We start from the raw sequence: 12,487 nt of genomic DNA, 5'->3' as shown, positions 1-12,487 counted from the left end.
TGCAAGAAACAGGCAAGAAACCGCCCAAATGAAAGAGAGACAGCAGAAAGCAAACTGTGATGTCTCAGGGGCATGAGAGGGAAGAAATCAAACAACACACTTACATAATTACAGATATACCTTCATGGGCATGCACAGAAAGGATCTGAGTTTTCTCATATGGTCTAGAAGGCTTTTAGGCTAGCAGCCACAATGGACTATTTCAACACAATGATGTAATCTTGGCCTTGTGTCATTTATATTCAACCTAAGAAAACAATTCCCCTGAATAGCCAGTCTGACAACAATATTGTTCAGTGTTGGTTTTTTATTTGGATACGGTCCAAATGGTTCACATGCCTCCACAGTAACTGTTCTTGCCTCCTGAAGCCTCTTCTCTGAATTCCAGTTTGCCTTTCCACCCCTCGTCCCTTTTCCCTCCTCCTTCGCCGCGTCTTTTTGCGGTTTGTTTCATTTTTGTTTGCTTTTTCCCCCCCGGTCTTGACACTTTGGGAAGGGGGACCCAGTTTGGCCAGGAAATTAGGATGTATCTTTGCCGAATGCCTTCATTTGACTTTTCAGCATATTCTCCCAGAGGTCAAGTCAAGGTTAGTTTGAATTCCATCCTACATTAAGACTTCTTTCACAGCTATTTAGCTCAGCAGCCCACTTCCTACTGGGCCTGCCCCCTGGGTATGTCAGTCCCGCAGACCTGACAAATCACACCCTGATGGAGCTGTTCAGCTTTTACCAGCCACTGGTGTATTCAAAACATAATATTTTCACCGACAAAGGCATCTTACCACATTTGCAATGAGGGGAGGGTATTTTTTCCCCTATTTTGTATATTTCAGTTCTGGAGTAAACATACATTGCCTGTTCACTCAATCTGTCAGCTATGACGGGTATTGCCTTACAGTAAATTCCATCAGCAGTCTTCCAGATGTTAAGATTATGCCACAAAAAATCTTAATTAATGACAGACTACATTTCCATGCCTCAAAAAACTGTTATTTCATAAAGTTATGAGCAGATCAAAGCTTAGGCTCCTAATTTGCAATATAATTGTTATTGCATTTCATCACATTCTCTTTTAATTCTGCAGGGGGGGAAGGATGGTGCAGAACTATATAACAAAATCACATTCAAAGAGTACATTTTGATTGCAAAATTATCTAAGCAGCTCCGGAAATCCTTTTGAGCAGATTAGAACACATTTATTTAGCAAAAATCTGGTTTGTGAGCTCTCGACATTTAATTTTCCAAGATGAAATTTTGTCCCGATTCTACGTACAGCATGACTGCATGATAAATTCATCTGGAGAAGAAGGAGCTGGCTCGCGGGAAACCAAAATAAAAAGGAAAAAAATTACAAAAAGTTATTTTTAATGCATGACTGACGTGAAATTTTTAAGCCTGTCTGCTGTGCATTATTCCTCTGGGACGCTCTGCATTGGGATTCTATTGAGGAACCTGCAGCAACAGTTGCTGAGAGCTTCAAAGATTGTAGTCAAATTGGAGACTGGAAAAAAACAGGGGTCATTTATTGAGTTATGATTTTTTTTAAATAATGCAGATTCTTCCAAACACCAATATTTTTTAAGAGTAGGACCCCGTTTCATTGTATGTGTTCATTTTGAAGTACATTGATTAAAAGCGAAAAAGATCTTTAACAGGACTGAGTGTGCGCTTATCAGTACCTCCATTTTAATTAATGGGACTGGTACCACTCACTCTATGGCATAAAGAAATTGTTTTCCTATGTCTTAAATAAGAGTTTCACATGTTAATGTCTTTGTAGATTTTGTAGATCTTTGGAGATTGTGCCACAGGAACCCATCTCTTCATTTCTTCAGCTATTTACATACAGGACTGTCTCTATGATCCCTCTAGAATCTGCAGCTGCATGTACAGTATTTCAACTACACTACAGTGTGGCACCCTGAGTCACAGTCCATGGGAATTGTTCACAAAGGCCTTGACAACACTCTGGAGACATCAGTAGAATTCTGTTTGAAATTAGTGCAATAGGGAAAAGACTATTCATTATTTGTCATCATATTTTATAAACCTTTTTCTTTAACCAGACATTTGATGGTTAATTGCATCTTATTGTGATTTTGTAATTTTGACTTATGTTTCTCATTCTGTGAAAAAGTATTGTACAGTATGTCAGCAGATTAGCTGACAGCTGTTTCAGGGTATCACATATCAGGCCTTCATATAGCTATCTTTAAAAATATATTTTGGGTTTTGTTGAAATACCTGGTTTTGTTGGCAACAGAGATAGGAAGACCTGAGGCAGACAGAATGTAAACTACAGCAAAGATTTAAGGCAGTTTGTACAGTACAAGCCATATTTTTACATGAACACCAAAGAGGATAACAGTAGGTGTACGCTGCTGAGATATTATCAACTTATGCTGTTCCAGAGATCCGAAAGACTGCACATCTCATAGAGCCCACACCTTTATTTCTTCATCTGCTGTAATTGCAAACTCCAAGCAAACTGTAGTAAGAGCCTCTTTATTGTGTTCTGAGTGTGTACCACGTCTGCAAGACACAATCAAAATAACATCTCCCACTAATGTATGACTGCACCGCCCCCCCCCCGCACACACACACACACAACTCCACCCCACCCCTGTCTGTTTTTGAGCCCCCCACCCCCACTCCCCTCTCGTTGCACAAAATTCACTCAGTGCATTTCAGTCCACAATTAATGTGAAAGCACCATAATGCCAGCGCGACTCCTCTTGCCTAGTGGTGCACCATTTATCATCACAGTTTTACATTGACCTTGACACCTACTTCATTAGAATAAAGATTGTCTACCATTTAGGTTACATTGTCCCTCTGCACACAGACCCCATGCAAATTTCTGTTCAGATAGAAGAGCTGTGAGCCTGTCAGGGGTCATCTGCATTAAATGATTGCAGCTATTTTCCAACTGCTTCTTTTCATTCTGCTCAATTCAGTGCAGGGGGAGCACTCGGGCCCTCTGCTTCCACACTGGGGCTGCTGGGAATTTAACTCTTTTCACTCAGTTTGCTTTGGCTCTTAGAAATGCTTTTTGATGAGGTTTAAATAGAAGCACTTAATTGGCTGTTTAGAAATGCTTGGCAAAGAAAAAAAAACACGCTAAAATTTGCAAAGGCTGCTTTTTTTATTTTCTCCTCAAAATAAACTTTTTTCTTGTCCTATTACAGTCGCAAAAAGGCCCTCTTTTCATAGATGCTGCTCATTAACAGACAGCGATAACATTGTAATTTTGAAAGCTATTTAAGATCTTTGCTAGAAACACTGCAGACACAATGTGATAAAACTAGTCAGTAAGACCCTCCATTTTTTTTTACCTCCACTCAGATGTTAGGATCCTAATTTATCTCTATTATTCTGCACATAAATCAAAACAACACGCTGCGACGTTTGCCAGAAAATAAGAAGAGAAAAAAGTCAAAGGAAATAAGATGTCGGGTCTCATAACAGAAACTTGCAGTGATATAATTAGAATTAAATTATTAATGAGGGATACTTAAAAAAGATTGTTTCATGATCTTCTATTAGTGAATTTGCAATTCATTTCAATATTTGTAGTTTGATTTATATCGGGGATAATGCAATATACGTCCAATTAACAATGCATGGCCTATGTAATATGATTTTCAGTTAATGCAAATGGAATAAGCTGGAAGAAAGAAACCGATTCGAATCCTCAAATGTAATTTACTCTGCAAGTTCTGCCAATTTTAAATGACATTGCACTTTTTAATTTTTTCCCCCCATCAAAGCCTGGGCACCAAATTTATCCTGATCAGGTGGGTCTATTATTAATTTACAAGGAAAATCGCCCAAGCATTTATAATTTCTATTGCTTGCTCGAAGTTATTTGCCTTAAATTATTATCAATAAAGAAAAGGCAGGCAGCCTGACAAGGTTTTGATTGTGTGCAGTCTGGCCCTTATAAGATATTGTATACTGGGAGATATAATAGATGCACTTTGGACTTTCTTAACTGTGGTACTTGACAAATAACAGTGCAGCACTAAATACATTTTGGCTGATGCTTTGATTCAGGCAGTACCCAAGTTCCCCTGAGCAAGCTGCAGTAAATATTTCTCGGAGGGAAAATCTTTTCTTTTTATGTCGGAAAGGTCCGAGTGGCAGAATAATAAGAAAATCACATTTTGATCTTTGTTGATTGTATTGTTTCCAGTGTTTGTCTCATAAAAAATTAAGCACCAGAATGCAGAAGCCGAGGCAGAGTGTGAGCTGGCCTCAAACAGATTCCTACACTGTGTGTATGCAGCTGAGCTAAGGACCCTGGCTTTGGGAATAAAGACAGCCTTTGTTCATCACTGAATGGCATTAGCCATGGGCTTCCTATGGGGTCACTATGAAGCCTAGCAAGAAGACAGGAGAGAAAACCATGAAAGAGCCACCATAAAACACACACACCTTAGTTATATTCCAGACAAGGGAAAGAGCATCAATTTTTAATTAGTGAAAAAAAAGGCAGAAATACTAAAAATTGCCAGGAATACGTGTCAAATGGAGTTCATTTTATCGTTCACCATGCCAAAAACCCCCAAGGGTGGCTACAGTGTCAATTAGGGGTCCAGCGAGCCTTTCTGAACACGTCGCTCTAATAGGTCCTGTAGCTCTTCTGCTTCTGTTTTTCCCCCACACGTCTGTGGGTTTATTGTACCCTTCTTTGTGTATTGATTGTTTTGAAATTCTCATTAACACTTCGTAAAACTCTGCACTGTCCTCTCCTTTTTTTTGAACGCACAATTTGAATTCCCTTGTGCAGCCCATTGTTTTCTGCTGGTTCTGGAGTTATATGACATCGAGAGAATTCCCAGGGTTCTGTGGGGCAGAGTTCACAACTTTGCAGGGCCCTATACCATCCTACTCCTGACTCATCTTTTTCTTGGCATTCCAGTTCCCTGAAAGATCCATTGTTTGGTTGATTTGTTTAGCTACTTAATGTATTTTTTACAATGTAAAGATTTTTTCTCTCTCTCTCTCTTTTAAAAAAAAAATACATTCCACGGTAGATCAGATCTAGAGTGGGGCTGGAAATTTCTTTCTCTGACCCCTCCGTGACTGGGCACCTTGTTCTTAAACACTGAGGGGAGGATAAAAAAATGCTTGACTCGCTCAATGTGAGCCTTCTATACCAGTTTGAAAATGGCTTATTCTTCTGGTCACCATGGTGACAATTAACAGTGTTTCAAAGCTTTTGTTCCAGTCTCCATTTGAGCAGAATTTTTTGGGCGTGATTTTTCATGAAAACTGTTTTACAAAAGCACACATTTAGCATAAACTGTTGAGAAAGTTGTTCCAATCAGGGCTTTAACTTTTTCAGCCTCTTGTTTTTTTTTTTAAGTAAACATTTTTTCCTTTTGCATCCTTCCTTCAGTTTTGTAAACTCAAATGTCTGCTCGCTGCAGGGGGACACTCTTCTTTCAGCACCTCTTAAAATTTCATGAATTGAGTCTTTATCAAGTTTTTTTCTTGTTATACAATTTAGGATGTGCAACATTGAAAAAGTATTTAAGATATAACTATTAAATTTAGAACAACCATTGTTTTGAGAGTAGCACTGCTCGGTGGTCTGAGGTATTGTATTGTAATCTGTGTATAATTCTTTATTTTCAAACCTACATTCATGACCTTTTGAGAGAAAATAGCACTTAGCTTAGGTCAATAAGAATATAACAAATGATTTATCTTTCTGGCCTAAATATGTAGATTACTGGTTTGGCAATCCTGTAATGATAAACTTTGCCCTTTACCCCCAAAAGATAATTATGAATTGCTGCCTCTAAACTGGTGTCGCCTTATATTAACTCAACCCTTATTGGATCCCAACTGTAAATCATCTCTCAAATGTATATGTTACAGCAAAAGAAAGTAACATTTCCATAGTATCTGGACAAGTATAAAAGAATACCAATACATTTACAGTACTACATTGAAGTGCACCTTACATACACAGTGTTGTAGTCTCATTCTTTAAAGCTGATATTCTTCCCTACCTGCTTTCGAACACATGCGATTGTGCGTTAAGGCATGTCTTTCTGACTATGAATATGAGCAGAGCTGAGGACATGATTCTGGAGCAGGAAAATCATCCTCACTATCATATCAAAAATAAATCACTCACACCTACACCACAGAGTGAATAAACACGCTGTTGTGCTGAAATCCTGGTGGCACTTTTATTTTCTGGCTTGGTTATTGTATTGCTCCACAGCTCCTCACTTGAGGACCTGCGGCATAAGACAGTTGTTTGCTTTATTTAACGCTTTGCCTCATTCAGGCCTTTTGTGTGGGACTTGCTGCAGTGAATTGCATAGTAGCTGTGAACCAGGGTCCACTTGGGGACTTCAGACTACAATCAGACACAGGTCACCAGTGTAAAGGATGAGTCTTTCTGTGCTGGCTGTGCGGCAGAGCCCATAGATTTTAATAATAATGTTAATCTTGTTATCACTTGCATGCTATTCTCCTGAAATTCATACGAGACTGTCTAAACTCATTTCACTCTCAGTGAGCTTTTATAGCTCTCAGAGCAGAGTGATTTATGTAATTTTATTCTGGGATTGGTTTAATGTCAGGCAGAAAATGTGAAAAGCCAGTTGATGTGGCCACTGTGTCACTACAATTCCTGTCTCTTGTTCCACATGATAATCGTGGACTTATAAATATTTAATGGACCCATTCCTCCTACAGCACCTTGGATGTTAACTGGTATTCATGATCACCTTTTAAAAACAGGCTGCTGTGGCTCTCACTGCTCAATGTTATTGTGTCCATGAGGTGTTGGCAGATGTGTGGAGATGTGCTTATATTCTAGGTGCTGTATGTAGCCACATGACAGATTAGATGAAAATAAAACCCCTGTTGATAAAAAATACATATACTGATATAACCACTTCTTTAAAATTTAAAAGCTCCTTCCATTTGATTTACAATATTTTTATTTCTGAGAGTGCTGTGCTGGGATATCCCAGTTCACTGAAGCGTTTGCTTGTATTTGGTTTTCCGTCTACCTCAGTCGGAAAAGACCTTATATGTATGAATAGACAATTTAGCAATAACAGAAGTTCGTATAAAATATACATGTCTGCTTTTACTGCCTATGATTTTAACAGCCATCCTAAGAAAGCAACATTGAATGGATTCAGTTATCTGCAGCAGCACAAAAGGAGTTAAAAACAAATGTTTCAAAATCTGTTCATAGAATTTTATCTCTCTGGTCCTAACATGTTACAGATTCTTAACAAACTTTAATTTAATGGATAAGATGAATCTACCAAAAAAATACATTAGTGTTTTCATGTATGACTGCATTTTTGCTGACATTTTCAAAGTCTTTCATACCCATTAATATGTGAAATGAATTAAAAGTAATGACTGCTTGTTGATTTTGCCTTGCTTCCGTTTTAATGTGTCTCTGTGAGCATACTGCACATTTCAAACATATTGAATTTCGTATCAAACAGTTCCTTGAAAAATCCATTTAATAGCAATATAGCAATACAGACTGTTTTTAAATTTTAATTTAATCAGTCAGCATCCTCTTCATTAAATGTATTTTTTTAAATCAACATTGTTGTGTGAAGGCAAGGTTTTGTGTGTGTTTTTTTAAAAAAAACAGATCTTACTGCTCCAGTGATGTGTTCATTTTAACTCCTGATCAATATTCCACAATTCTTTAGATTTTTAAATGCGTCAAACTTTGCTCTTAAAATCAATATTTGCTGTCAACAAATTAATTGTATGGTTCCTTTATTTTTAGACAATAACAAGTTTCATTTTGCACCAAAATTAAAAAATGAAAGGGATTGATGGCTGAAACCAGCAGTGAAGTCAGGTCCATCACATGCAGACGATGAAAAATGAAGCTCCAATTGTTGACGAAAAAACAAAAGATCACATTTAAATATTCGAATATGCGTGGGCTGTAATGATAAATGATGCCCAAAAACCGAATCAAGTAGCTATTGATGCAGAAAATGAAGAAGAAGGTGTGACATAATATAACATATCACATCAAAGACAAAGTCTGTTCTGCAGTCAATGAGTTAGGAAGAACAATCCAGTCAAATTAGAAGCTCAAAAACTTTTTACTTAGAACACCTGTATGGCTGAAAACTGAGATGCAGCTTTTTGCCTTCTGATTACGGTCTGTAGTATTGTAGCTTGACGTCCATTTTGTGTTATTTATTAGAAAAAAAATCCCTCAAGTTTATTTTTTTTAAATCAACATTTCTTCTTCAAAGAGTAGAACCTACTCCCTTTTTGTTTTTACAAGGTACTTTCTCATAGTGTTCTTCAAAGTCTAGAGTTTCTTCAAATGAGTAATTTCTGAAATAATAGAGCTAAGCAGACTAAATAACAACAGTATCACAAAGGTACTATATGCAGTACCTTGGCGGTGCTTATTATCATTGTGCATGGCCTGATCTTATCTTTGTGATGTGATAATCCTTTTTAGGAGAGGTCAGGCTTGATTGAGAGGTGCAAAATCTCAGCTGTGTAAACTCACTCTGGCCACAATCAACTTAAATGTTAAAAAGGTGATCAGCAATCACTTCCTAAATACACAAAAATTATAAGTGTGAGGAAGCAACTCAGTTTTTTCCATTCTATAAAATAGCATTATTTTTGAGAGGGCAATGTCTGAATGGAAACAGAAGACCACACATTTGCTCTGTGTCTGTACTGGCTGTAAAGATTACTACTAATGCTAAGGGTGGCTTAATACAAGAATGTATTAAAATGGAAAAGAAAAAATCCAATTCAAAAACTGATCTGAGGAAGCATTTTAAAAACAACATCAACTATGTATGTCTTTCAAGAAGCAAAAAAAAAACAAACAATGCAAGCCCGGCAGCACCTGCAGGGTAGTGAGTGATGCTGTGTGTCCCTTGCAGGGAAACAGTGTAGAGATGGCCATGTGGTTCCCCAGGAAGACCCAGCTCCTGAGCAGAGTGGAGTCTCTGAGACGGAGTGCGACGAGCCTGCCTGCAGACTTCGAGGACAGAGTCTCCGCACTGACACAGAAGTGGGACCTTCTTGAGGTGAGCCTGTCAAGCCGGAAACCAACTTTCTCGAGAACAAGAAAGTTTTGCTTCCAGCTAACTTGAGTTTTTAGAAATCAGAGATTTCTCTCAGGGCATTTTAAATGGCAAAGTTAGGGATAGAAGACTACGTTCCCCCCTCCCCCCCCCCACCACCACGGTGCTGATTATCCCTGTGTAACGTGATTCATCAAAGAAGCTGGGCAGCAATGAAAAAGTAACCCTTAAAAACAATCCTGCTCCATGTGCTAAAGAAAGTTAAAAATCCCCACGGGTCAGTTGAGTTAATGCAGGTCGATATCCCCCTTGAAAGGTTTTGGTTTTTTCTGTTATAGCAGGCTTTTAGAGTCCCTAGTCGAGATAAAGCTTTGAGAGCTTGCTAGGAGCTCATTTTAAATGAGTGACTGAGGATCAACACTTATAAGTTCTATAAATGATGAACAGGCCCTAGGCTTTTTTTAGCTGTTATCTATGCAAGACATATGCAGGTAGTAGCAAGTACAGTAGCTTTCTAGCATTCAGATGGGACAGTTACTAACTTGGATATCATCCAAAGTGGAAGATCTTATCTCCTACAACCTCCTTGATGATATTATTAATTGTAGGGGTCGGCTTGAGATTCCTATCAGAGTTCAACTGTGCATTGCTTTTAAAAGCTAATTTTGGACTAATCATAACTGATCTAATCCATTACATGAAAAATATAATCGGTACACTTTCAATTATCCCTTTTACTTCAGGAATGCCCTGAGCCATCTTGTGTGAATTAACAGCATTGAAGAATGAACCAACTACTCCTGAGATGAAAGAGTTTATCCTCATGCAGTTAATTGCCTACATGGCTTTTGTGAAACCCCAGGTGGAAAGGCCGGGCATCAGGGCTTGCCAGTTTCAGCTACTCTGGTGTAAAAACAAGCAAACAAAATCTGTCGCTGGATACAAAGCTCTCGGTCTCAGTTGAAATATCCCAGTTGAGGACGGCTTGCTTTACAGAGTTCGTTTAAAGTGTAAAATGAGATGTCAAGGGAGGAATTTTGGTATTGTGGGCTGAAAAGGTACAGTCTGATTATAATATAACCACTCCGGGCTGGATATGTGTTTTCTGATTGGTGCAGTTCACAGTTCTGTTTTGTTTAGCTGCGTTCTTAGTTGGGAAATTCAAATAGGAGAGGGCATCAAGGCGCTGAGATTGGAATGAGAAAAAGAATCATCTCAGCACAACACCAAAAACAGTTTTGTTGCCTGAAAGCCGCACTGATTTGTGAAATATGTACCAACTGAGATGGCCACTGACCTAGACAACATCCTCTTTGGCTGATTGAAAGAAGCCCAGCTGCAGTGTTCTGAGGATGTGTGTGAAAAGGTTCTGTGCCACCCAGTCTGGAGATGTTTGTTTCTAATCTCTGTAGACTATGTGCAAGCGTGCAGCGTTCCCTGTATGGCCATCAAAACCTGCTGCCTGTTTCTTTGTACTGTACTGATCTTTCCTTAGTCAAAGCAATGAGAAAAAAATTGAACCTGCTTAATTTGCATATGTATTATTTTTTAAAGCAAATAGAGTTTTAATTTAAAGCTTGTGCCAAAGAACTTTAAAATGTTTCCACCAGAGTGATCAGTGTTAATTAACATTTTACAAAAAAATTAACAACCATATATTTAATTGCTGACAATTTGAAAAAAAAAGTATATGAAATAAAGTACTGTTGGTTTGAATATTTCTTTCATCTGAGGTGAGCAGCGTGGAATAAAAATACATTAGAATGAAATGTCAGTGGTGCGTAGAGTTTAATCTGTGAAATTCTGTTCCCTGTGCTGCACATTACTCTGTCTCAATTGCATATTAAACAAGCCTATCAAGGCAGACATTGGCATCTGGTGTGCTGACACAAATTGTGAATTAAATGAAATTGATGTCCTCTGTCGTATATTTATGAAGACAGACCATTCTCTGAAGTATTCTGCTTATGAAGAATTTATGATTGCAAACTGTTCCAGGACAAAATAAAATGGCAATAAATTCTTTTTTGTAACCCTGCCCTCCAAGGGCATTGATTTCACCTCCTGCTGCTGCATTTGTCACAGCACAAAAACAATAGCCAAATCTGGAATCCATTGAGGACCTTCAAATTATCAATATTCAAACCAGGGAAGACAAAGAGACAGGCAATGTCCTTCGTAGAATTAAACACTTTAGAAAGTGACAAATGTGCATTCATGTAGCACTTCAGGAGCAGATAGGTGACTTACAGTCATTCGGAAAAAGAAAAGCGTATAGTGAAACAAACATCTGTCACTGTGTTGTTAACGGGCTAATCCTAATAGCACTGCTCTTTTAATGTGCTTAATTCCTTCATCCATTGGGATGGTCTGTCACTGACAAAACAAAACCCTTAAAGTCACGTGTCTTACACCATTTTTCTGCAGTCAAATGCAGACTTTTTTTCACTTCAGAATTGTTCCGTTAAGTTTTCTTGATGCCGAAAAGTTGTACAGGTGGTACTGCTGAACCCTGTGAATAAAGACAATGACCCTCTTGCAGAAATTCCAGTCCGGCTCTACAAAGTCGTTTTCCGTTTCCATTCTAAAACATTCATGGGAATACAGCTGACGCGCTTCGGCACATTCATCTTCTTATTGTCTTTGTTGTAAAGTGTGGTGTGTAACGCAAGCCACACAAACACTTTGTTGAAAGAGTCACTATTAAAAATGCAAGCAGGGTGCAGAAATTACAGTGCAGTTAATTGCTGTGGCACACCAAAATAGCCTTTTCATTGCTGAATCATTATCATATCCGTTTCATTACAACTAGCACAGACGCCCTGTACAAAAGAATTACAATGACACCAAACTGTATATAATAGTAAGACAGCCGTGTATTTTGTACTGGTAAATGCTTTTTCACAGTTCTCTGTCCACACTCATTTCCACCCCTCGAGTCCTGTTGCCTACAGAGGGCAAGCAATCACTCCAGCTTCAGACTACATCTCAGTTCGGCGTCAGATTTCGTCAGTCTGACGAGAGAAGAACTTTCTGATCGAGATTAACCCATGTAAATGTCTTCTGTGTTTTTCTTTTTTTTGTTTTGTACTCACCTCCCTTTTCCGTGTTGTCTACCTCGGGCAGGTGTAGTTCCACATCTCCTTTAAGCTGTTGCTATCACCCTAGCATTCACAAATTCTCTCTTTAATTCTCTTGATGTACAGTAACCAAACTCATAAAGTTGCTTAACCCTACAATTGTGTTTACAACCTCAGTTTGAAGAGATTCATCATTTATTTACTACCAACTTTAGAAATATTGACAGTTGCTCCATCTGGTCTCGAACTGGGCTCAGATCTCGGCGAAGATCTGTTTTGCGTCGATGTTTAACAAAGGTGCTGCGCTGTCAATAGCTTCGATAGATCCCCCACTGC

At 38.4% G+C, this 12,487-nt stretch overlaps 1 protein-coding gene across 5 annotated transcripts in view; it reads left to right on the top strand.

Moving 5' to 3' along the window:
* Positions 1–12,487, top strand: part of akap6 (A-kinase anchoring protein 6) — a 127,642-nt gene that overhangs the window by 93,007 nt on the left and 22,148 nt on the right. For all 5 annotated transcript variants that reach the window (XM_088647624.1, XM_088647623.1, XM_088647622.1 and 2 more), the window contains one exon: positions 8,928–9,074. In XM_088647624.1, coding sequence (XP_088503750.1) covers positions 8,928–9,074 — 147 coding nt within the window. The remainder of the gene's footprint in view (positions 1–8,927; positions 9,075–12,487) is intronic.

This window comes from Lepisosteus platostomus, chromosome 10 (genome assembly GCF_059453375.1).
Source record: "Lepisosteus platostomus isolate fLepPlt1 chromosome 10, fLepPlt1.hap1, whole genome shotgun sequence".
Lineage (NCBI taxonomy): Eukaryota > Metazoa > Chordata > Actinopteri > Semionotiformes > Lepisosteidae > Lepisosteus > Lepisosteus platostomus.
The sequence above is the reverse complement of the archived record's forward strand: the minus strand, read 5'-3'. Positions and strand labels throughout refer to the sequence as shown.